The 27370-nt window shown below is 34.7% G+C and overlaps 1 protein-coding gene across 1 annotated transcript; it reads right to left on the reverse strand.

The window, feature by feature from the left end:
* Positions 1–53: 53 nt before the first annotated feature.
* On the reverse strand, positions 54–25413 carry LOC107563193 (myocyte-specific enhancer factor 2A-like). Its single transcript, XM_016247999.1, has 11 exons — positions 25344–25413; positions 14842–15011; positions 10920–11123; positions 7217–7351; positions 5916–6093; positions 4886–4945; positions 3100–3242; positions 2943–2969; positions 1906–2023; positions 1670–1796; positions 54–681 (listed from the first exon to the last, which is right to left on the reverse strand). The coding sequence occupies exons 2-11, from the start codon at positions 14893–14895 to the stop codon at positions 372–374; spliced, it is 1356 nt and encodes a 451-aa protein (XP_016103485.1). The 5' UTR covers positions 14896–15011; positions 25344–25413; the 3' UTR covers positions 54–371.
* Positions 25414–27370: the final 1957 nt, after the last annotated feature.

Consider the following 27370-nt stretch of genomic DNA (forward strand, 5'->3'; position numbering starts at 1 on the left):
TCAAACTCTGCATACACTAAACTACAGCAAATATTAAATCCCTATCAATATTTATATGACTTTGATTGAGGACTCGAATAAAAAATACAAAAGATAAAATAACACATTTGGCTTGCAAAAAATAATATACTGCAAATAATGCAGCAAAGCTAACCCTCTATTGACAAAACAGTGTCATACACTTCATAGCTTAGGTTTTTAACAATATCAAAAAATCCTATAACAGTACAAACAACAAAACGCACTCATTTACAATAACGGTCTTTGTATTTCCCTTTCAGAGACACCTCTTCACACTTCTAAAGCAGTGCTTTGTGTTTGTTGCACAACAGCAGTGTGCATATCTGAAATGTGACTTTAGACATACTAAGTTAGTCTGTGCGCATGCGCTTGACTGAGGGATCTTCCTGGCTCTCTGTCTCTGGTGATGATCTTTGTCCTGATGTAGCGGTGCCTGGGTGAGAGTCCAGCCGCTGGTCCTCACGGTCGCTACCTTCATATGAACTGCCAGAAGAACTGAAGCTCTCAGCAGGAGAGCGGCCCACTTCTTTTCCAGAGCTGGGCCAAGGTCTGGTGTAGATAGTGGGGTACAGCGAGTGACCGACACACTCTCTGGAAGGGGAGATGGGCTCTGATTTGATGCTGATGGAGTCAGAAGCCTGAATTTGAGGTTGTGTGGTTCTGGAGAGAACAAAGATGGTTATTAGTATGCTATTTACAAAAATGTGAAAAAATTTGGGGTCAGTAAGATTTTTGATTTTTTTAAAGAAATTAATACTTTTATTTAGCCAAGATGCAATACACTGATCAAAGGTTAAAATAAAGACACTTATTATGCTACAAAATATTTCAATTGCTTTTCTTTTGAACTTTCTATTTATCAAATAATTCAGTTTCCACAAAAATAGTATGCAGAACAACTGTTTTCAACACTGATAATAATAATAAATGTTTCTTGAGCAGCAAATCAGCATATTAGAATGATTTCTGAAGAATAATGTGACACTGAAGTCTGGAGTAATGATGCTGAAAATTCAGCTTTGCACCACATAAATAAATTACATTTTAAAATGTATTACAATAGAAAACAGTTAGTTAAAATTTTTATAATATTTCAAAGTATTAAAATTTTACTGTATTTTTGATCAAATAAATGCAGCCTTGATGAGCATAAGAGACTTCCAAAAAATGCCCCCCAAAAATTGCAACAATCCTAAACCTGTATGTCTTGAAGTCAACATTGAATCAAAATTGATATCATATTTTGAACACATATTACTGGTCTGATTGTACATGATTCATAAATAATAAAATGTTAACAAAAATAATAAATGTAACTGCCCCTCTGAAACAACCTTCTCATTTTGTTCTCACAAACAACTGTGGGGGGAAAAAGTTAAAGGGTTTGTGAATGCAGTTGTGCATTTATAGTTGTGCTAGACCCTTTTGAACCAAAAAAAAAAACACTCTCAAACTGGTATGACGTTTAGCTGGACCCTTGACCAGTATGTACCAGGAATTGATTCCACTTTTGAACTTTTCTTTCAGCAGATGTAATGTAAAGTGTATGAAGTACATTTCAAATTAGGTATAATATCTTTCTGTGGTTTAACAATTTAACACTAATAGGTGAATGAAGGAAATGCATGCCACAATCCCACATCCTCACCTCTGGGCACTGAAGCCTGGCTGACCATGATGACTGTGTTTCCATGAAGACCCTGCTCCTGATGTGACAGCATCTGGTGAACTGAAGCTATGTAAAGAACTGGGCTCTGTACTGCTCAAGGCAAAATCTGTAAAAAAAATGAAAAAGTTAAATAGTAGAATAGTCTTTCACCAGTGTCATGAGGTCCAGAATCAAATAGTATTATATGATGTATTATGTACAGGTCAATTATATACCTGTAGTGAAAGATGATGTCATGGCTGAGTACACAAGGCCCTGGGGATGTAGACTGGGGGTTGCCATGGATACCACGGGTGTGTTCAGTGATTGGCTGAACTGAGAGTTGTCTATTCTCTAAGGTTTAAATAAACAATGAACATGGTGCAAACAACAGTGGTTGATTTGTGTGGAGCAAAACAGATAACAGTAAAATTATATGCTCCCTATTCATTCATTTTCATATTTTACTCAAAAATGAAATCCTTTGAATATTTGATATTAACCACCATCGATGTTGGTATATCATACTGCACTGTCACATTAAGCAGACTAACATAAATCCCTTTGCAAAAAAGTGCCACTAATCAGCTAACATACACAACAACAAATTTGGGCAACTTCAACCACACTTAAAATGACTAAATGACACTATATTAAATGAAAAACAAAACAAAACAAAATAATAAAATAAAATAAACATAATGGAATAGAATAGAACACAAAACAAAATAAAACAAATAGCAAATAAAAAACTAAACTAAACTAAATTAAATAAAAGAACAGAACAAAAACAAAACAAAAAACACAACAGAACAGACCAGAAAAAAGCAAAAGAAAAAAAACGAGAAAACATAACAGAACACAACTAAATAAAATAAAAGAACAGAACGGCAGAAAACAAAACAAAACAAAACAGATCAAAGCAAAACAAAAAGAAAAGAAAAGAAAAGAACAGAACAGAACGGCAAAAAACTAAACAAAAAACAGAACAAAGCAATATACATATCTCTTAATTGTCTAAATAATCTTTGGGACTATGTTTTCAGTTAATATTATATAGTTTTGAGTTAACCATAAACAGAGCAGTTTATGAAGGTTTCAGTGTAAGCTTTGATTGTGATGTTTCACTGAACCACTAGATGGCCTCATATCCTCTAACTGTTAAACATTAGCTAGCTGTATCACAGCCGATTTTCTTACATTTTTTATGACCTAGTTAATGAGTCATTTTTTAAAAGCTTTTCTGAATAAAACTTTATCAAATTGCCCTTACCAAATGTTCCTCTCCTTCCTCTGGCGGCTTGCAAGAAATAGATTTAAGGAAGGACAGTTTCAGACAGGTCAATACTTTCTCATTGTCTAATGATTTCAGGATGTTTCATTGACATATTACAGATCTGTAGCTGATGGCAGACAAAAGAAACTCTCACCAGTGAAGAAGCAGTGCCCTTGCACACAGGAGGAATGAGCACTCTGAGATCAGGTTTGCGGCCCGATGTAGACGACGCTTGAGATTTTGCAGAAACGACTCTTCCCATACTGTTTCCTTCTGAACTGCCAACAAAGCCATTAGCTAAATGAGGCACAGCAAAAAGGGATATTAATAAAATTTGGCTGAGGTATACAGGTGCATCTCAATAAATTAGAATGTCATGGAAAAGTTCATTTATTTCAGTAATTCAACTCAAATTGTGAAACTCGTGTATTAAATAAATTCAGTGCACACAGACTGAAGTAGTTTAAGTCTTTGGTTCTTTTAATTGGGATGATTTTGGCTCACATTTAACAAAAATCCACCAATTCACTATCTCAACAAATTAGAATATTGTGACATGCCAATCAGCTAATCAACTCAAAACACCTGCAAAGGTTTCCTGAGCCTTCAAAATGGTCTCTCAGTTTGGTTCACTAGGCTACACAATCATGGGGAAGACTGCTGATCTGACTGCCACTGTCAAAGAAACCTGGGCTTCCATACCACCTCAGCAGTGCCACAAACTGATCACCTCCATGCCACGCCGAATTGAGGCAGTAATTAAAGCAAAAGGAGCCCCTACCAAGTATTGAGTACATGTACAGTAAATGAACATACTTTCCAGAAGGCCAACAATTCACTAAAAATGTTTTTTTATTGGTCTTATGAAGTATTCTAATTTGTTGAGATAGTGAATTGGTGGGTTTTTGTTAAATGTGAGCCAAAATCATCACAGTTAAAATAACCAAAGACTTAAACTACTTCAGTCTGTGTGCATTTAATTTATTTAATACACGAGTTTCACAATTTGAGTTGAATTACTGAAATAAATTAACTTTTCCATGACATTCTAATTTATTGAGATGCACCTGTAGATTAAAACTGTGCACTGGTGTTGTCAAAAACGTAAACCTTGGGTGGGCAGGATCAATGATGACAAAATCGATCTTTGCTATCACTTCAAATTATCAATTTAATGTGTCCTTAGACTCCTTACTAAAGAATAATATAAAATAAAAAAAATTCAACAAAAAAAAAACTGACCCCAAACTTTTAAATGGCAGTGTATTTAATTTTCATTTAGTCATTTTTTGTCAATTATATACAATTTCATTTGAATATAATTTCTGACTTTAAACCATTTAAACACATTCTCAGTTTTTAACTGAGAAACATCTAAATTATTTTCTATAGTAAACGACAGCATATAGGCCTACAGAGCTTAAAGAGAAGTGAAGCTCTATATCTTTATAAGATACAGAGCTTCACTTGTCTTTAACCAGGAGCATTTCATTAACAGACAAATCAGAAATGCAGAAAAGACTAGTGAGGAATAAAAAGATCAGTTTGTCCTGCATGAAGTCGTGACCTCACATCCCGCCCACACCAATCAACATCAAGGATTAACACACAAAGACATATTGTATAAACACACATACAGGATCTGCCACATTCTCATCTACTTTCATTTATATGCAACATAAATAATTGCAGTATAGTGAAAACTGATGGCTTCATGCCCAAAATACAGTAAATTATATACACATCCAGCTCTTTAAAAACATTCACTTTCACATTGTGAATGGTTTGTAATCTGATCTCTCATGTAAGTAGAACTGCACAGCATGCAGGGAAGTAAATCACGTTTAATGTTTGTTCTTTAAACAGACTGATACCTTAGAGAAACTTAATCATTACATTTGGGCACATTGTATAAGTTAACCAAAAAAGGAAGTACCTACCCACATGACTGGAGTGTACACCGTTTGGAAGAGTGATGTCTGAGAAACCTGGCATGCCATCTGAACATATGAAAATGAAACTTCATATGACTGATAAAAGTGACACTTCACCCAAAAATGAAAATTCTGTCATCATTTACTCACCTTCAAGTTGTTTCAAACCTGAATTCATTTCTTTCAGATGTTGGACACAAAATAAGATATTTTGAAGAATGTTGGTAACCAAACAGTTGACGGTAGCCACTGACTTCCATAGTAGGGAAAAAAATACCATGGAAGTCAATGGCTACCATCAACCAACATTCTTCAAAATATCTTATTTTGTGTCCAGGAACGAAAGCTAATTTTTACAGGTTTGCAACAACTGGATGTATGACTGATTTGACGGAACCAAAGCAATGGCAATGCTATAATATTTTGATACCAGGGAAAGGAACGATTAGCATATCAACCATAGGGTGACCATACGTGCCATTTTTCCCAGACGCGTCCTGGCCAGGATTTCTATATTGCCTAAAATATCTAGGTTTTGGCTTTGTTTGCGTGTGTACATCGGTGTATGACATCAAAGTACCATACAGACGGTTCCTTATGCTTTCAAAACGCTCTCGAGGTACGTTGATGTCAAGCACTGATCGGTCTGACCCGCACTGCTTTTAAGTCACACATCCTATGTACGCGTAATTGCATCGCTTTGACCGTAAATCCCACCTTCTCACACACACCATGATTGGTCCATTATGTACAATGCCTGCATGTTATTGGTCAAACTACTTTTCGATCATTACCTTCAGCAAGCATGAAAACAGGAAAACAAAGCCAAAACAAATTCTGGCAAGGACGCATCCGGGAAAAATGGCACGTATGGTCACCCTAATCAACCACTGTATTTACATGGAATTCCAAGCTACTTCAAAACATAACATGAAATTACTATTGTACAGCACACATTATCATGTATCATGTCCGGGAAGCCACATCATGATGGTATCGCATTCAAAAATGATGGTAATGTGCAGTAGATACTGACCCATGACAGCAGTGCTGTTGTTGCTCTGGTGGCTGTTGGAGGACAGAGACAGCATGTTCGTCCCGCTGAGGGACACTGGGGTGTCCAGAGAGCTGTCTGTGCTGTAGGACAGCGTGGTGGGGTTGGTGACGGGCAAAGTCAGAGGTATCGAATAACTCTGCTGACCCAGAGCAGCCGGCTGATGAAGATAAAGAAGAAGATGTGAGAGAGATGTGAAGGGATAAATTAGATTAGTAGCAGTGCTGGGTAGATTACTTACAAATCGTAGTGCGTTACTGATTACAAATTACATTACAAAAACTGTAGCAAGTAACTTAATCTGGATTACACATATTAGGTAATGCAGTCTGACTACTTTTTGATTACTTTTGACCCAACTTGTTTGCCACTAAGACTTAAAAAAAAAAAAATCAATAAAAGAAAATATATTTAATTTTTGGTTAACAATATCAATAAAAGCATTGAACATTATATTACAGCAGGGTATCCCAAACTAGGGTTTGTGAAAAAAAAAAAACTGTAGGGTGTTAATGAAAAGCTAATAATTAATGAAATCATAAAAATGTCAAAACCTTGGGAATCACTCACTACATTAAATGAACAAACATTAATGATATTACATGGACAAAGTCTTCCAGGTTTGAAATATTTTTGTTCAGACTTCCAATATTAATAATTAGTAAAGGTCACTGGATATGATGAAGACATAATTTTTCACAGCTATGCTCATCAGTGTTTAGTTACTTTGCATAATTAGTCTCATGTATATAAGTGGTAGGTTCATACAGAAAAAATTATTTAAACGAAGAAAAAAAAAAATAGGGGCTGGGGTGAATCAATAAATTATGAATAATTTACTGCTATTGTGTGAATAATACGTAATCGTGTAATCCATAAAAAAGTAACTGCAATCTGATAATGAGAATTTTTAAAAATGTAATATAATCTAATTACAAGTACTTAATGTTTAGAATCTGATTACCTAATCCAGATTACATGTAACCAGTTACTACTCAGCACTGATTAGTAGTGGTCACCTGTGCAAATGCTAGAGTTCTGGATGGTTGCAAGGACGTGTTTTGGCTGTTTTTACAGTGTTGCTACCTACTGTAGGTGGGTACTGTACTGTGGTTGCTAGAGTGGTTGTAAAGGTGTTGCTATGTAGTTTCTAAGATGGTGTGTTGAGCACAAGGGAAGTGGGAAAAAAGAGAGAAAAAAACATTTTCCTATCCCTAAACTTTTGAACAGTAGTGTAGTCTAACAGGGATGCCAAGACGCAAAACATGCATCACACTGCTTACAAGTTTGTGATTTCTCATCATATTGTCAAACTCTTCATTAATCTTCTGATATTTCTCCTCCGTGTGAGGTGTGAGGACATATGAAGCTTCTGGATCTGGGCTGTCACAACCTCTTTGTTCCTTCTTGTTTAGCACCTGTAAGGAGCAGCAAAGAAGAACAGTATGATGGCATTAAAACTCTAACATTCACTATGATTTTCAATGTCTATTTGAAAAATATACAAATATAAGGCTAGTCTGATAGTAGTACAAAAATGCAAATTCTTCTTCTTTGAAAATACCTTTTACTATAAACGGATGGAGTGCACACTGCAGACGTAATATTGGAACAGCATCAAATGAGCATGATATATAAGAGAGTAACTATAAACCAAATACAAAATATATTATTCAGCTACACTGTATACTACCTTGATTTTTATTTTTTAAATAGGAAGTAAAAAAGTAGACACTATTATGTTTTATATTGTTGTCATGTGACCTCATCATATTGAATGTTTAATTTAACAGTTGCCATCCAGTTATGATCTCTTATCACACTGGAAATTAAAAAGGCAAGCTGAGTACATTGCATTATGGGATGCAATATTGCATACATTTAACTCAGTTATATACTGCTCATTTAGGCAAATGTCATCAATGTATTATATCCATACAGAATATTTTCCTACCTATTACTGAATATTACAGTCAGTGCCAAAGCAAAAGTTCAGGACAGTAGATTGAGGACCCTCTTGCAGCGGTTTAAGGGCCCTTATGAGAGTCAATGGAAATCAGAAGCCTATCTCATCCTCAGGCGTCTGTAATGCTGTAACTCTGTGCTTTAATGTTATAACTGGGCCTATGTCTGAGATAGAAGTTAAAGAGTTCAGCTAGGAGGTTCTGATTCTCTATTAATCTGGAAACAAATCTAAGCGCTAATCATATGGAAATCAAAACCAAAAAGATATGCAGTGAAGATTTTGACTAATGTGTCAGGATCTGCCCTACTCTAATCCTCATCATCGGCTCCAGGACGTCCAGGTTGAAGGAGTTAATGCAATTTATGACCAATTTCCTAGGTATAGTCATTCAGTAATCAATGCGAAATGGTCCGCTATGGTCGATCTCCAATAAAACACAAAAATTACACAATATTCTCTTACAAATCTCAACTAAATCTCTTCATAAACTGTAGAGGAGACACATACTGTATGAGATGCAGGAGGCTAAAGCAAAATTCTCCATTTAATCTCATTCCAATCTGTCTTGAGGAAGAGATTGCATTTAAATGTTTTCTTTGCAACTGGATATTTGCATTTCTCTTAAAGGAATAGTTCACCCAAAAATGAAAATAAACTGAAAATGTACTCACCCTCAGGCCATCCAATATGTAGAGCTTGTTTCTTCGTCTGAACAGATTTGGAGAAATGTACCATTGCATCACTTGCTCACCAGTGGATCCTCTGCAGTGAATGGGTGCCGTCAGAATGAGAGTCTAAACAGCTTATAAAAACATCACAATAATCCACAAATAATTCACACCACATCTTGTGAAGTGAAAAGCTGTGTTTTAAAGAAACTAATCCATCACTAAGTTATTTCAAACCACAGCAAACCGTTGTTTCTGGGCAAAATACCAGGGTTTATAATCCATAATAACGCTTCCTCCAATGACAAAAATCCATCCCCTGTTGTTCTCTTACATAAAACCCCACCAACATATTTGTTTAGAAGCTTTTTGGACTGTTTTCGCTTGTAACTTAATCTGTGCATATTTCTCTCCTGATTTAGACGAGACATCTTTTTCACTGGAGAAAGCAATATTATAGATTATTGACTCGTAGTTTTGCTGGAAGCACTGGTTTAAAGTTGAAGATGTCTTAACAGTGGATTTGTTTCTTGCAAACACACAGCTTTCCACTTCACACAATGTTAATCGATGGACTGGAGCGGTGTGGATTACTTGTGGATTATTGTGATGTTTTATCAGCTGTTTGGACTCTCATTCTGACGGCACCCATTCACTACAGAGCATCCATTAGTGAGCAAGTGATGGAATGCTACATTTCTCCAAATCTGTTCTGATGAAGAAACAAACTCATCTACATCTTGGATGGCCTGAGGGTGAGGACATTTTCAGCAAATTGTCATTTTTGGGTGAACTATTCCTATAACACTGAAGTATAATTATTTGTAACTTAGAGGCAGGTTTATTAATTTTCTTAGATAACCCTCCTTATCAATCTTTAAAATAATTTCTATTTGGATGCATATTATGTCTGAATATCAAATTAAAGTGGCAACTAAGCTCAAGGTTCCTATACGCTATATGGCATGCTAATATACTGTAAATCACAACCTCAGTAGTAAGTGTGTACGCTAATGTGAGACCAGCACACATAACTTTGATTCAGAAATGCATTTCTGGTACACGTAAGTGATTTGTGATTCATGGAGGCTAATGAGAGCAGCACTCGCCAAGAAAGCCACGTCCTTGACTGATAGTATCTCAGGTTTCCTCAGTATGAATGTTGGATAAGACTGGATCCTTATTTTTAGCTACAACCAATTAGCACCACTCACACAAAATCTGTTCACATGACTTCAGCACCAGCATTTAGCTACAGATAGCAAGACGCTGAACACGCATTCACTTTAAACCTGGTATCGCTACAGAAAGTCTCATTGCTTATTGCAAACAAATATTGTATTTTTGGTGAAAAGTTTTTTGTTTTTTTAGAACAAAATGTAACTCTGATTTGAACTTTTACATTTCGCAATTCTGAGATTTTATCTAAGTTTACATTTTGCAATTTTGACTTTGTTTCTAAGAATTCTGATTTTACATTTTGCAATTATGACTCTTTTTCTTCTCAGAATTCTGAGTTTATCTCACAATTCTGTTTTTTTTTTTTTTGTTGCTTCCGCTATGGAATACAAAATAATAAAAGGTAATTGCGACTTTTTATAGCACAATTCTGACTTTCTGACTCTCGCCAGACTTTTATTCTCAGAATTGCAAGGAAAAAAAGTCAGAATTACATTTTTTATCCTGTGGCAGAAACGGGCTTCCACAGAAAACAATTATTTTAATATTATTTCACAATATTACTGTTTTACTGTATTTTTGATCAAATAAATGCAGCCTTTGTGAGCATAAGAGACTCGTAAAATCGTAATACAAACTTCTGACAGGTGGTGTATGAGTCGCTTTGTATGAAAGCAATTATGAATCAATGTAAACACAGATGACAATTGCCTATATAATATGGTAAAAGGAAAAGCACGGAATAACCTTGGCTAGCATCACATGTTAATTGTAAACAGAGCAAATGCATGTGAAAATGAAGATGTAATTTGAGCACATGCCTCACTGAAGACAGTGATCTATAATTACTTCAGCCTGCATGCTTGAAATGCGGCCCAACAGTTTGCTAACTGTATTACAGCAACAGTAAAAGCAGCCCGCATCTCCAGATGCTACTGCTACTACATGCATTAGTGTCATCTGTTAAAGGCCATTCTGTGAAATCAGATATAGGTCATAAGATTCAGAGTGAATCAAGATCACTACAGTGAAACGTCATAAGAGCATTTTTAAACATACATGGGAGCACATTAAAACCAGTCAGTTTAATACTGGTAATTATATTACAACAAATAGCAATTGAGATTTTATTCTGCTTTTGAACTTCACACGCTGAAGTGTGTAGCCACTTACTTCTACAATGTCCGAGTTGGTTCTGCTCTCATGAGGTTCGTTGTATTCTGTGTACTTGAGCAAGACCTTGTCCATGTCTGTGCTGGCGTACTGGAAGAGCTTATTGGAGCGGTTGAAGATAATCAGGGCTATTTCACAGTCACACAGAACACTGAGCTCATACGCCTTCTTCATCAGACCAAACTTCCTCTTTGTGAACGTCACCTAGGAAAATGACAGGAGAAATATTAAGAAGGTTAGAAATGTTATCCTTGTGGTCATGAATATCAAAAAGGAGTTCAAGTAACTTGATCAAGAACTGTTCACTGTTGACTGATTTTGTCCAGACAAAAGCTAGATTATGGAAACAAATTATGGATGCAATAAAATGTCAATATGCTCTTTTCAACTTTCTATTAATTAGAGAATCCAGAAAAAAAAAACATACAATTTCCACAAAATATATTAAGTGGCACAACTATTTTCAACATTGATAATAAATGTTTCTTGAGCAGCAAATCAGTCTAGAATGATTATTGAAGGATGCTGTTTCTGTTCATTAAAGATTCCCGAAAAACCAGTTTCCACAAAAGCAACACGACTGTTTTCAACATTAATAATAATAACAAAACATACAATTTCCACAAAATATATTAAGTGGCACAACTATTTTCAACATTGATAATAAATGTTTATTGAGCAGCAAATCAGTCTAGAATGATTATTGAAGGATGCTGTTTCTGTTCATTAAAGATTCCCGAAAAACCAGTTTCCACAAAAGCAACACGACTGTTTTCAACATTAATAATAATAATAATAAACAAATGTAAACTGAATGGAAAATCAGCATATTAGAATGATTTCTAAAGGATCATGTGACACTAAAGACTGCAGTAATGATGCTGATTCAGCTTTGTTATATAGATATAAATTACATTTTTAAATATATTACAGCAGAAAACAGTGCTTTTAAATTTGTAATATTTTCACAATATTAATGCTTTTACTGTATGTTTTATCACCTGACTTTTAAATGGCAGTATATGTAATATTTCATACAACTTCAAGCTTTTAATACTCTTACAGAAACTACTATGGTAGTGTACTGTTTTTTTTCTGAGGGTACGCTCATTAATAGTATCGGAAGAAGTCCAGCTGTCAGGGTTGCCAGATCATCTCATGTTTCCTGCCAATTATCACCCTCCCTGAGGAATCTCAAGCTTGCTGCCACTTCACAGCTGAGGGACACATTCTTACAGCAGTACATGAAACACTGAGAACAAATTATTTCCGTGTTTGTTGTCAATGTCACAGTGTAAAATCACATTAGAAATGCTCAAACACAGCGTTCCAGAGACTCTTACAGAGGATTGATGAGTGCTTTTGGATAAGAAAACTATTTCAACCAAACTACAGTCAAGTTATGTACAATGTGGACCAAGAGTAATCAGAGCCAAAAAGAATGAAAACAACAACATAATATATTAGATTGGAAAGACAACAGTACCAAAATTACCATGGTTTTACCATGTTTTTAGAGCATGGTACCATAAGAAGAAAAAAACTGGTAGTACACATGTACTTTTTTAACATGGTACTTCCAGGAATACTATGGTACAATCATGGCACGTGTAATTTTTTAAAAGAAGTGAAGTATGGCAATACCATGTTTTTCTGGATATGGTTCTAATGCTATGTTATTTACACTTTGGAGTACAATATACATACATACCCTACTACTGTATATAAATACAGTACTCAGATGGCATATAGACCATGAAATTACCATCTGATGTACTATCATGTACAGTACCATTTTTAAAGTTTGGGGTCAGTAAAATTTTTGAAAGCAATTAATACTTTTATTCAGCAAAGACACATTAAATTGACAAAAGTGACACTAAAGACATTTATAATGTTACAAATGATTTCTATTGATAATAAATGCTGCTCTTTTGACGTTTCTGTTCATTAAAGATTCCCGAAAAAACAGTTTCCTCAAAAGCAACACGACTGTTTTCAACATTAATAATAATAATAATAAACAAATGGAAACTGAATGGAAAATCAGCATATTAGAATGATTTCTAAAGGATCATGTGACACTGAAGACTGGAGTAACGATGCTAAGAAAATTCAGCTTTGCATCACAAGAATAAATTACATTTTCAAATAGCAAACCGTTATTTAAAACTGTAATAATATTTCACAATATTACCTTGGTCAACATAAGATTAAAACATTCAAAAGATATGGTAAAAGCAAACGTTTTTTCTAATGATAATGCTAACAGGAAGTCACTGGGCTTCTTACATCATGCTATCACTTAAAATAGATCAAGGCTTTCAACTATATAGTAAACTAACACCAACCTAACAACATACAGTACAGAGGAATTATTCATGTACACAGGAACCTATTTCTACGTACATATGTATGTCACTGACTCAAAACCTTCAGTGTAGATCACTGATCAAAAACACTGTGTGTACCAAAAATACTATCCCGAACAAGAGCGCCCAGACTACATAGGGTTTGTGGTGCGGGTTGGTATTTTAAACTTACATTCCAGTGCAGACTGGGTAAATTCAGGCCTGTCCCTGTGGTTTTAGTGTGAGTGATGGCCGTCAGGGGCAGAGAGAGACACTGTACAAGCCCTCAGACTGACCAGTGTCCTAATGAGAGATGTGGAGCCCAGAACTGCTCTAATTACTGCGACCACACCACAGGGACTGCAGCCCGCTGAGGAACCCAGACAAGAGCTCCTGTGTGCAGGGAGGAGGGTCAGCCCGGTCCCACCACGACAGACCCCGAGTCTGACCTGTCCATTCATTAAACATGCTTAAGAGACCACGGGGCGCTCCTGAGCGAACATATGAACAGATATAAATCAATATATGTTAGGAATGAAGGTGTGGGACGTTCCTTCTGCTCCAATGGTCTACAAAGCTGATTTATAAGTCACTGTTTTGTGACATAAACATTTGTATCCAGTGATTACAGATGCTGTTGATTATGGATTAGAATCAAAAGGATTTGAATTATTCTGAATGTTTAACCATTCCATTTTTAACCCTTTAAAGGAAGCACTACAAAACTAACTGTGGTTCAGTGCCGAAACGCTCCAAACGAGTTATTGAATAAGTCACTTAATCACTTCAAACTTATCACTTAAACGTTTGTGTCTGATTTGTAAGTCTAAGTAGGTTTTTGACCAATTCCTTCAAAAAATGCGGTTTATAATAGTTTCCTGCTCGTGAATCAATTGCAAAGGTCATGCTTGTTTTAATTTGGTTATTAAAAAAATGGAACCAGTTCTGAGTAAGAACTAGTTTTATACTAGTTAATGATATCTAGAGACTGGTGTGGATTATGGCTGATTTATGTGCAAAAATACACTACAGTTCACAAAGTAAGATTATTAAATTATTTTTAAAGATGAAGTCTCACCAAGGCTGCAATATTTTGATCAAAATGCAATAAAAAACAGTAATATTATGATATATTATTACAATTTATAATACGTTTTATATTATAGTATATTTTGAAATCGAATTTATTCCTGTGATGGCAAAGCTGATTTTCGTCAGCCATTACTCCAGTATTCAGTGTCATGTGATCCATCAGAAATCAGTTAATAAACATTTCTTATTAATATCAATGTTGAAAACAGTTGTGCAGTTGTGTGTGATCCAATAATTATTTAATGAATAGGAAGTTTAATGTGTATTTATTTGAAAAATAACTCTCTTTTAACATAACTGCTTTTACTGTCATATTTGGTCAATTTAATGCATTCTTGCTGAATAAGAGTTTTAACACAATTTTGAAGTTTTTTCCCCCCACAAATTTTTAACATCTAGTAGCTGACTTGGAAAGCACCTAACATTTTTCTTTACTACAGTTTTAGTCTGGATTCATGCAGCAGACATCTTCGTCTCACCTGTCTGTTTCTTTCATGCATTATGCGAGTAATTTGGATCTTCTTACGCCCCATTGTCACTTCCTTTTGTCTCTCTTTGCAAATCAAAATCCTCTTTACTCTTCAGTGATTGTGAAAGATTATGTTTTGGTTTTACTGCATCCTCTCTGCATTCTTCACCACACCAGAACCTGCAAGAGATGCAAGGAGATGTTAGGCAAGATGACAAACATGTACAGAATTTCCATAAATACCATAAACAGCACAGAGAAAAATACAAAAGTGAGTGAAGAATAAAAAAAAAAAATGCAAGCAATATTTCAGTGTCGCTGGCACATTTCTGAACTCATCCATTTTCACGATCTCTCTTGTAATCTGATTTGCTGGCTGGCTGGTGTAAACAGCATCAGTATTATACTAAACCCACTGGATTATGGGGGCAGGAAAAGTCACTGCACAAGTGCTCTAACAGTATTTCTCATTAACATGGATTCAAGCCATCTTATTTCCCATTAAAACCACATCATACAGCTACTAGTGCGCATAATCTACCACAATCCCACATAAATCTGAAACTACAACATGTAATCTGGGGAATCCTGACACATCACAGCCTGTCATTACCTTTCAGTGCAATATACATCCCCAAGAGAGAAACTTACTTCAGCTTGTATTTACTCCTCACTCAGAATGCTTCCCAAGAAATATAAGAAAAGATCACAAATATATCACTACAACTATTTCTGGAGCTCATATAAAGTGGCTACAATGGCTTTTTAAAGCAGTTCCTCCTCACAACCCTGTTTTTAGAGAATTCCTGCCTGATGTTCTCAGTGAAGGAGCAGATCTTGAGATCTGATGGAAGACAAAGGAACGACACCCAGCACTTTCACACCTTCCCGCTCATCTCCACAGTTACCAGGGCAACCAACGAGATGCCATACATATGATCTATCAACTCTGTCTAAGTGAAAAATAGAAGGAGCCAGTGCTATAAAATAACACTGTATATTTTAGCAATGCTTTTACATTTTGTATCTTGTGTGTTTAGGATTGTACATTCAAATTTGCATTTCGTATTTCACACTTATGCTTCTGGCAGACTCTTTTATTAAAAGCAACATAAACTGCAATCAAGCAATCAAGGTATACAACTTTTAAAATCAATTTATGCATTCCCTGTTTGAGCTACAGGAATACCTATAAGTTGTATAGGCCTGTTTACTAAGACTGTATGTTTCAAATTGAATTGGAATAAAAATAAAATATTTAAAATGTATATATTTTTCACAAGACAATATTCATAATGTTTCATTGTTAATAATTTACCTATGGTAAAAGAGAGGGAATGCATGCAGGGATGATATGCTATTCAAATGCTAAGAGATTCATCATGCAAATTTACGAGTGAATGTCACAGCAGCGGTGAGACACACTGTAACTCTTCTGCTGTCCAGGATTTGCATTAATGTACTTTGCATAGTTATACTTTCTTGTTAAAGAGGGTTTGCATCTGTGGTTTATAAAACACCACTTTTCCTGAAATGCAAACAACAAGCAGGTTTGGTTCATTCGGTGCATACTGTTTCTATATACTGTACATCTGAAAAAAAATACATGAAAAAATAATACATATTCAATTCAAACACTTTATTTGTCCACTAAAGGCAATTTAAAAGGTCATGTAGAGCAACATAAACAATATATAAAACACAACATAATATTAAAAACCCACACTATATTATATATACAGTGGCGTGAAAAATTGAAAAAATCCTGATTTCTTATTCTTTTTGGCATGTTTGTCACACTTTAATGTTTCAGATCATTAAACTAATTTAAATATTAGTAAAAGATAACATAAGTGAACACAACATGCAGTTTTTAAATGAAGGTTTTTATTATTAAGGGAAAACAAAATCCAAAACTACATGGCCCTGTGTGAAAAAGTGTTTGCCCCCTAAACCTAATAACTGGTCGGGCCACCCTTAGCAGCAACAACTGCAATCAAGCATTTGCGATAACTTGCAATGAGTCTGTAACAGCGCTGTGGAGGAATTTTGGTCCACTCATCTATGCAGAATTGTTGTAATTCAACCACATTGGAGGGTTTTCGAGCATGAACCGCCTTTTTAAGGTCATGCCACAGCATCTCAATAGGATTCAGGTCAGGACTTTGACTAGGCCACTCCAAAGTCTTCATTTTGTTCTTCTTCAGCCATTCAGAGGTGGACTTGCTGGTGTGTTTTGGATCATTGTCCTGCTGCAGAACCCAAGTTCGCTTCAGCTTGAGGTCACAAACAGATGTCTGGACATTCTCCTTTAGGATTTTTTGGTAAACAGCTGAATTCATGGTTCTATTTATCACAGCAAGTCTTCCAGGTCCTGAAGCAGCAAAACAGCCCCAGACCATCACACTACCACCACCATATTTTACTGTTGGTATGATGTTCTTTTTCTGAAATGCAGTGTTACTTTTACGGCAGACGTAATGGGACACACACCTTCCAAAAAGTTCAACTTTTGTCTCGTCAGTCCACAGAGTAGCCTGGGTGTGGCTAGAGAAATTGAACTCAGGTGTGATAAACCACAGTTTTAACAGGGGGGCAAACACTTCTTCACACAGGGCCATGTAGTTTTGGATTTTGTTTTCCCTTAATAATAAAAACCTTCATTTAAAAACTGCACTTTGTGTTTACTTGTGTTATCTTTGAATAATATTTAAATTAGTTTGATGATCTGAAACATTAAAGTGTGACAAACATGCAAAAAAATAAGAAATCAGGAAGGGGGCCAACACTTTTTCACACCACTGTATATATAACATAGATTAACATAAATCATCAGTACTTCACTTCCAAAGGCTTTGTGAATCGGTTTGACTGAACCACTAGAAAGAACCGACTCAAATGAGACAAATCATCACTAATTTGAGTTCCATTCTCACATAGTCTGTTTAATTCATCGACGCTCTCATGAAAGGAACTGAAAGATGCGCTGCTGCACAGATAAAATGAACACCATTTACAATGAGTGACTAAAACAGATAAATGTTTCCAGCAGACCAATGCGATTCAGTCAGAAACACAACTGGCATTGTCCCACAGCACACAGACATGACATAATCTTGCTTATAGCCGTGCTCTGGAGCCGAGTAAATGCCTGGCCTCTTTACATAAATAATTTTTACTATAATTCACTACACAAAACATGGACACAACATTATACCCTGTGGTCTTATATGAGGACGACTGCATCTAACCTACTAGGGCTTGTCTAGTAATTAAGGGTTGTGTGATTGTTTCCATAATAAATGCAGGCCGACACAGCTACGTTCTGCAAAACATCTGGCTTCAGGGGTCTCATTTCTTTGTTTTTGAACATTTTATTATATTTCCATGTTTTTGCCATTCAAGAAGATCTGCATAAGCAGTTATTTCTATTATGATGTAATTTAAGGACATTGTTTTACATCATTACTGTCAGAAACATTCATTTTTGTAGATGTATTCAGACGGACTGCTTTACAAAACATTGGAAATGTAATCAGGATTTAATTGTACGAGTTCTGGACTGGTTTATTTATTATAACTCACAACAGACTGATGAACTTCTGCAAAAAGCCAGTTTGGAGTAAAAAAAAAAAATTAAGTTCATAGTAAATTTCAACAAGTGTCTTATGCTCACCAAGGCTGCACTTATTTGATTTATTTGCTGTACAAAATAATAATATAATGAAATATTAGTACAATTTAAAACAGCTGCTTTCTGTTTTAATATACATTTTAAAATGTAATTTATTCCTGTGATGCAAAGCTGAAATTTCAGCATCCAATATGCTGATTTGCTGCTCAATAAACATTTCTTTTTGTTATTAATGTTGAAAACAGTTGTGCTGCTTTATATTTTTGTAGAAATAGTCTTTTTTCAGGATTCTTTGGTTTGAAAAAAGTCCAAAAGTACATTTATTTGAAATTTAAATCTTTTTTATAAATGTATTTACTGTCACTTTTAATCAATTTAATGTGCCTTTGCTGAATAAAAGTATTGCCTATTTTTATGTTTTTGGAAAAAAAAAGGAAAACTGAAAGTGTATGTCTTTAGATTCACATTTGTAAAATATGAATTCACATTGCGAGATATAAAGTCACAACTGTGAGAAGCATTTGTTGCAATTGTGAAATAAAAATGTCAAAATATGAGTCACATTACAGTCACGACTTTGAGATATAAAGGTGCAACTAGGGGTGTGCGATATTGAAAAAAAAAATATCTCTATATTTTTTGGGATATTTTCAATAATGATAATTAGATGATATTTTGCCGAGTGTGTTACTGTGCTGATATCTTACTACCATGGACAGCTGCAGTTTTTGATATTCTTCATTCTGTGTGGTCAGTTCACAGTGAAAAGAAATTAATCTTTTCATATAAGTTTAAATTGAATTTTACCTTTTATGGGCATTTTTACCTTTAGTAAAGACATTTTTTCTAAAAGTGTGCATCTTTTGAGTCAAATTCTTACATTTAATCAGTCAATTAGAATAATAAGACATTTAGGCTGTTCCCAAACAAATGAAACCAGTATCAACAAAATTAATCTTTGCAGAAGTTGCATCTGAAGTGGCATTTAGATGTATTTACACACTATTTAATTCAGCTCAGAGGGACATGGAGTGCTTTAACCTGCAGTTACAAATGCATAACGTTTTGATATTTTAAACATAAAACATTGAATGATGTTTGAAATTATTTTTAAAATGAAGATACTTAAAATGTGAAGTTAAAATCGCCAGTAGGTGGCAGCAAGCCACTGTTAACAAGTGAGTCATTGCGACTGAACCGAATCATTAAAATGGTTGATTCATTCGGAACGAAACGCCGTCATTGCTCAGAGACGCAGAACTGTTCTGTGGTGGCTGTTTGGAATTATTTTCGGTTGGCGAAATAGAGCAAAAAACAGGCAATATTGGTGTCTAAAACTTAAGTGTCTTAATATTAACTTATTGTTCATTGAACTGTTGTATAAAATCAGTATCACATTTGTAATCATGCCTATTTTTGAAGAAAAAAATGGCACTCTTCGAGTGATTTTAACTATATGAAATAATATAAATATGTAAATTTTCTGTCCCCATATCTTGAATTTTGTGATATTTCTTGATGCATTTTAATAGACTGAATCATGCAGTGAAAGAACACTCTCTAAATGTGCACGTGCACGGACATGACTTCATCACATAATGTATGTATTTAATTCAGCTCAGAGGGACATGGAGTGCTTTAACCTGCAGTTACAAATGCATAACGTTTTGATATTTTAAACATAAAACATTGAATGATGTTTGAAATTATTTTTAAAATGAAGATACTTAAAATGTGAAGTTAAAATCGCCAGTAGGTGGCAGCAAGTCACTGTTAACAAGTGAGTCATTGCGACTGAACCGAATCATTAAAATGGTTGATTCATTCGGAACGAAACGTCTCATTGCTCAGAGACGCAGAACTGTTCTGTGGTGGCTGTTTGGAATTATTTTCGGTTGGCGAAATAGAGCAAAAAACAGGCAATATTGGTGTCTAAAACTTAAGTGTCTTAATATTAACTTATTGTTCATTGAACTGTTGTATAAAATCAGTATCACATTTGTAACCATGCTTATTTTTGAAGAAAAAAAAGGCACTCTTCGAGTGATTTTAACTATGAAATGATATAAATATGTACATTTTCTGCCCCCATATCTTGAATTTTTTGAATTATCGCAGACGATATATATCGCACACCCCTAGTTGCAACTGTTCAATATAAAATAAGCAATAGAAAAGAATATGTGTACACTTTATTAGGGATGTGTGCGATATATATCGTCTGCGATAATATCGTAATTGTTGTTTTAACAATGTGCGATTTGACATTATCGAGTACTTTGCTAAAACCATTCAAAACATTCCTACAGCGTGTACGCTTACATTACATGAAGTCTAGTGCGTGTGCATTTAGAGTGCATTCTTCCACTGCATGATTCAGCCTAAAATGACAACAAAATTATACGGGGACAGAAAAATTTACACATTTATATCATTTCATATAGTTCTATCAATATCATAGAAAGAGTGCCTTTTTTCTCTCCAAAAAATTCCATGATTATAAATGTAATATTGATTTTTTTTACAAGTTCAAAACAAGAAGTTAATTAAGAGACTTACGTTTTAGACACCATATTGCATGTTTTTGTGATATTTCGACAACAAAAATAATTCCAAACACGTGTTTAGTTCCTGAATGAATCAACCGTTTAAATGATTCGGTTCAATCGCAATGACTCCCTTATTAACAGTGACTTGCTGCCACCTGCTGGCGATTTAAATTTCACATTTATGGATTCTTTTTATTATTAAATAATTTCAAATATCAGTATTCAACGTTTTATGTTTACTATATCAAAACATTATTTATGCATTTGTAATCGCAAGTTAAACGCATTCGTGTTCTGCACTAAACAGTAGTGGGTAAATACATCTAAATGCCACTTCAGATGCAGCTTCTGTGTTTCATCTGCACTGCAAAGATGAATTTTATTGATACTGATTTCATTTGCTTGGTAACAGCCCAAATGTCTTTTTATTGTAATTCACTGATTAAATATAAGAATTTGACTTAAAAGATAATGCACACTTAGAAAAATTGCTCTTTATAGGGAAAAATGCCCATAACAGGTAAAAATCAATTTAAACTTTTTGGAAAAGAGTCATTTCTATCTGACTACAACACTGAATATGAGGCATATCAAAAACCTTAGAAGTCAGCCGTCCACAGTAGTCCTTAAGACACCAGCACAATAACACACTCAGCAAAATATCGTCCAATTATCGTTATCGATAAAATCCCAGAAAATATCGAGATATTTTTTGTCAGTATCACACCCCCCTACACTTTATCTACAAAAATTAAAGAAATCACTCTGCAAATTTTCAGGAAAAAAAAAATCATGGCACAAGTCATTGATTAAATTAATTAAACTATAAAAGTCATTAAATAAAGCCCAGTCAACCTTGTCTTATATAAAATAGCCCAGTCAAAACTAAAAACACGTTTAATAAGATCTGCCAAATATCCCCAGAAGCCTATTCCTTACAGGTTCTAAAAGCATTTTTGCAAGTATATCTCCTCAGATTTGTTTTTGCTCTGTCGTTAATATTCTGCCCTTTCAGCAAACAGAACACTTCCTATTTATGTTAGGACTTAAATCCCTGCTGAGTCCCAGACGTAAGAGCTACCGACAGACTCCATCCTGCTGTGCTCCTTCATGATATCACAAAGCTCACGCTGAGAACTAATGTACGCTAATCTCATGTTGTCTCTGAATTAGTTAGAATGAGGAATGTCTCGACCTGAAACCATTTATACTTTGTGTCATATATGCACTCAAATCAAACACTGACTTTCCACAGGGACAGCAGCTCTGAGAAGTTCCAGATGAAAGTCTTTAGTCATTGCAACTGGAGTAGATAAACCAAATATTGACTACACTGTTTGAACGAACTGATATGATTTCATACAGTCAGTCCTAAACATTAGACTCAAAAAGCCAAATCTGAAACACTAGCAGTGTGAACAAAGCCCAGATTATGGAAAATTCACCTTGGATGGAAACAACTCCTAACAAACCTCTAACATTTTACAACAGCAAAAGACAACAAACCCTCAACTCTCCAACGAAGCAACGTCTACGAGAACAGTCCCTTCATAAAATATAAATGCAATTTATTTTACAGAGACAACCTAATCTCCCTTTCCTTGCAGAAACCTACTTGTCGGATCCATAAAATGACAGAAAAATGTGAACCGTTATGCAACACAACTATTACTGGGTCAAAGGTCACACCAAAGATCCTTAACAGATCTAGGGAGGATTGCTTTGAGCAATAGGATTAAAAGAAGACTAAGCCAACTAACTCCGATTAGATCAGGAAACCTCATGTGATCCTCCATATCGACAAGGAAAGTAAAAAGATGAGTCAGATTTGAAACCGATTCAAATTCTAATCTGATTCTAAATCTCAGTTAGCTGGTCATTATCACAAAATAAACCCCTTATACCACCGTTAGAACACACTGACTGTACATTATTATGCTTATTAGATGGTCATTCACCAAATAAATAGATATAAAATACTGATTTGGATATAAATGATTTTATAACATGAGAAGAAAGACACCACCAAAACTAAGAAATTGGTTGCTATGTACAACAGTAAATTATTAACGGGCATTATGCAAAAATAATTGAACTGCAGAATGGCACGAAGTCAAGTAGGCTACTGCAGAAAGCCATGTAATAATAAAGAAAATTCCCATCGGCACGGTCACATTTACTGCCGCTCTGCTAAATTTTGCAGACAAATTTCAATAGAAATCACTCTCTTCACTTGTGTTTAAGCTGATGAAATCTTGCATAAACTGTTTTAATGTGACCGCGCGTTAACACTTTATTCTTCAAAAATCCCCCTAAAAATGAAATCCTCACAAATGACATATTTAAGTGTTAAATGAAAATCATTTCTTCAAGTCTGGCCTCAATATAAATCTACCCCCTTATCTCATTTAGTTTACACAGAAGCATGAATATACAAATTAGTCCCCGCCTCCACTCAGTCACACACGGCTCCACATTCACTCGGCTAACTGAAGTAGTAAACGCTACACAAGTGGCAATGTTTTGGTTTAATTCAGCCATGTTTGAACCAGAAACTGATTCCAAAGAGGAAGAGTGAATTATGCAGGGCTGTACAAGTCGATCTATCAGAATGCTAATTGACTTTATGTGTCACTCTTTACAATGCTGGGAAGATAATTGATATCATTAGCCTTTGGTTTGACTACATTATCAACGAGCTAATAATGTGCGGCTAATGTTAGATAAACCATGTCTCAGTTCGCCATCTCAGACAGCTACCTTTGAAAAATCATCATCCTTAGGTAGAAATGCTTTGTTAATTATATGAAAAGCCCCCAAGTTGAAGTGATCTGGGAGCATACTTGAAGTAAACTGGCCTGTTGTGATACAAGGTTAACACATTGTTTAATAAACTCCTAAAGTTAAGATTTATTACAGCATGCAGTATACAAGGACCTAGATAGTAAATTCACACCTGGAATCGTTTTTAAATAACTGTCCATCTGAACCATTTTAATTTTGCATTTATATTCTGTTCAGAATAGGTTTACCATCATTTGATAAGCAGACTTCTTTACACTACTCTTTTTGAAAAGTAATAAATGCACATAAAAGCCACAGTGCCTCTAATAGTTTCTTATCTAATGCAGTGAAGTCTATAGCCTACATTAAATCTGGCTTTAAGAGTCCAATTAGCGCAAAAGCCTGAAAAATCTAACAACACAGCTCACATATACTCTGTATAATTTACATATTCCTTGAGATTGCATTATATCAGAAGAACAGCATATGTTAGATTAGACAAACTGTTAAACAAATGTAATGGATTAAACATAAAATTACACATATAAACAACATGCATGTTTTAAAGGGCCAGTATGACTATAAAGTCTAAATAGATTACAAATGCTGAGCTAGTCTAGGTAAACTGAAAACCTGAAGTGGTCAAATGCAGCCTGAAAAGGGTGGTAGAAAGAGAATGAATGCCATGACATTGGTCCTCGACTCTTAAAACTCCTAAATTGATGCATAGACTTTTAACATGTGGGAGCATACTTGAAGTAAACTGGCCTGTTGTGATACAAGGTTAACACATTGTTTAATAAACTCCTAAAGTTAAGATTTATTACAGCATGCAGTATACAAGGACCTAGATAGTAAATTCACACCTGGAATCGTTTTTAAATAACTGTCCATCTGAACCATTTTGCAATTAATTTTGCATTTATATTCTGTTGAGAATAGGTTTACCATCATTTGATAAGCAGACTTCTTTACACTACTCTTTTTGAAAAGTAATAAATGCACATAAAAGCCACAGTGCCTCTAATAGTTTCTTATCTAATGCAGTGAAGTCTATAGCCTACATTAAATCTGGCTTTAAGAGTCCAATTAGCGCAAAAGCCTGAAAAATCTAACAACACAGCTCACATATACTCTGTATAATTTACATATTCCTTGAGATTGCATTATATCTATCACAAGCCGATAAATACTGCAAATAACTGTTAAATAAATGTAAAAATTATTAAAAAAAAGAGACGTTACAGTAAAACGACTGGGTATTAGATATAGCAAATATCGAGAATATAGCGCTCTTATACGACTAAAGTGCGATTCAATAAACCCAGTTTATAAACCAAAGCGGCTGTAACTTTCTGTCTTTTTTAATCCCAACATCACGCCGAGCACTGATGACGTCACACAATTGCGCCTACCTTCATTTATTAACGGGAATAAATTAGCGAATTAAATCAACGTGAAATGACCTTTCTTAATGTGACTGATCAGTTCACCAACAAGCGTTTTAATCCGCGTTACTGTATCAGAGAGCAGTTGAGTTCTTACCTTCAGAGTTGGAGAAAGACAAAAGGATCGCAAACCGAAGGAGGTGGATTCAAAGATGAGGATTGATGAACACTGTATTATTATCCCGAGTAATTCCTGGTCTCGTGCATGCACTGCTGGATGATCCAGAGCTCCCAGGCAGCTCCTCCCTCCTCCATCAGTGTCCTTCAGAGACCTTCCAGCCCACCTCTCTCTCACACACACACACACACACACACACTGATGCTTCTGTGTCACCAGATAACATGCCATATATACACCTCATGCAGTACAGCCTATTAACAATTATATCATCAGAATCTATCTACCTACCTATCTATCTATCTATCTATCTATCTATCTATCTATCTATCGATCGATCGATCTATCGATCTATCTCAATATTAGCGGACATTTGTGCACGAATGTATCAATGAATAATTTTGAGGACATATGCAAAGAATTAAAGAATTAAATGGACCACAAAACCAGTAAATTTTTTGAAATTGAGATTTAAGCTGAATTTAATAATCTTTCCATCGATGTATGGTTTGTTAGGATAGGACAATATTTGGCCGAGATACAACTATTTGAAAATATGGAATCTGAGGGTGCAAAAAAATCTAAATATTGAGAAAATCGCCTTTAAAGTTGTCCAAATGAAGTTCTTAGCAATGAACATATTATACGTTTATATATTATATAGAATAATAGAATATAGAATAAGTTTTGATATATTTACAGTAGGAAATTTACTAAATATATTCATGGAACATTTTTGGCATAAAAGAAAAATCAGTCATTTTGACCCATACAATGTATTTTTGGCCCCCCCCCCTCTCTCACACACACACACACACACACACACACACACACACACACACACACTGATGCTTCTGTGTCACCAGATAACATGCCATATATACACCTCATGCAGTACAGCCTATTAACAATTACATCATCAGAATCTATCTACCTATCTATCTATCTATCTATCTATCTATCTATCTATCTATCTATCTATCTATCTATCTATCTATCTATCTCAATATTAGCGGACATTTGTGCACGAATGTATCAATGAATAATTTTGAGGACATATGCAAAGAATTAAATTTGACCCTGGACCACAAAACCAGTAAATTTTTTGAAATTGAGATTTAAGCTGAATTTAATAATCTTTCCATCGATGTATGGTTTGTTAGGATAGGACAATATTTGTCTGAGATACAACTATTTGAAAATCTGGAATCTGAGGGTGCAAAAGAATCAAAATATTGAGAATATTAAAGTTGTCCAAATGAAGTTCTTAGCAATGCCTATTACTAATCAAAAATTAAGTTTTGATAAATTTACGGTAGGTAATTTACAAAATGTCTTCATGGAACATGATCTTTACTTATTATCCAAATGATTTTTGGCATAAAAGAAAAATCGATAATCTATCTATCTATCGATCGATCGATCTATCGATCTATCTCAATATTAGCGGACATTTGTGCACGAATGTATCAATGAATAATTTTGAGGACATATGCAAAGAATTAAATTTGACCCTGGACCACAAAACCAGTTAATTTTTTGAAATTGAGATTTAAGCTGAATTTAATAATCTTTCCATCGATGTATGGTTTGTTAGGATAGGACAATATTTGTCTGAGATACAACTATTTGAAAATCTGGAATCTGAGGGTGCAAAAGAATCAAAATATTGAGAATATTAAAGTTGTCCAAATGAAGTTCTTAGCAATGCCTATTACTAATCAAAAATTAAGTTTTGATAAATTTACGGTAGGTAATTTACAAAATGTCTTCATGGAACATGATCTTTACTTATTATCCAAATGATTTTTGGCATAAAAGAAAAATCGATAATTTTGACCCATACAATGTATTTTTGGCTATTGCTACAAATATAGCTCAGCGACTTAAGACTGCTTTTGTGCTCCAGGGTCACAAATAATAATAAACATATTTGTGCATAACTATATCAACACATATGGAAAAAAAACACGTGCATCTATCTATCTGTCAAAGGTGTAAAAATT

Source organism: Sinocyclocheilus grahami, unplaced genomic scaffold, assembly GCF_001515645.1.
Source record: "Sinocyclocheilus grahami isolate Dianchi unplaced genomic scaffold, SAMN03320097.WGS_v1.1 scaffold861.1, whole genome shotgun sequence".
In the NCBI taxonomy this organism is placed as follows: Eukaryota; Metazoa; Chordata; class Actinopteri; order Cypriniformes; family Cyprinidae; genus Sinocyclocheilus; species Sinocyclocheilus grahami.

Coding starts and splice junctions, on each gene's coding strand:
- LOC107563193 (XM_016247999.1), bottom strand. CDS start 14,895: ATGGGGCGTAAGAAGATCCAAATTACTCGCATAATGCATGAAAGAAAC. Junction 11,124..14,841: donor TGCATGAAAGAAACAGACAG/GTGAGACGAAGA, acceptor TCATTTTCCTAG/GTGACGTTCACAAAGAGGAA. Junction 2,024..2,942: donor AGGAAGGAGAGGAACATTTG/GTAAGGGCAATT, acceptor TTTAAACCTTAG/AGAATAGACAACTCTCAGTT.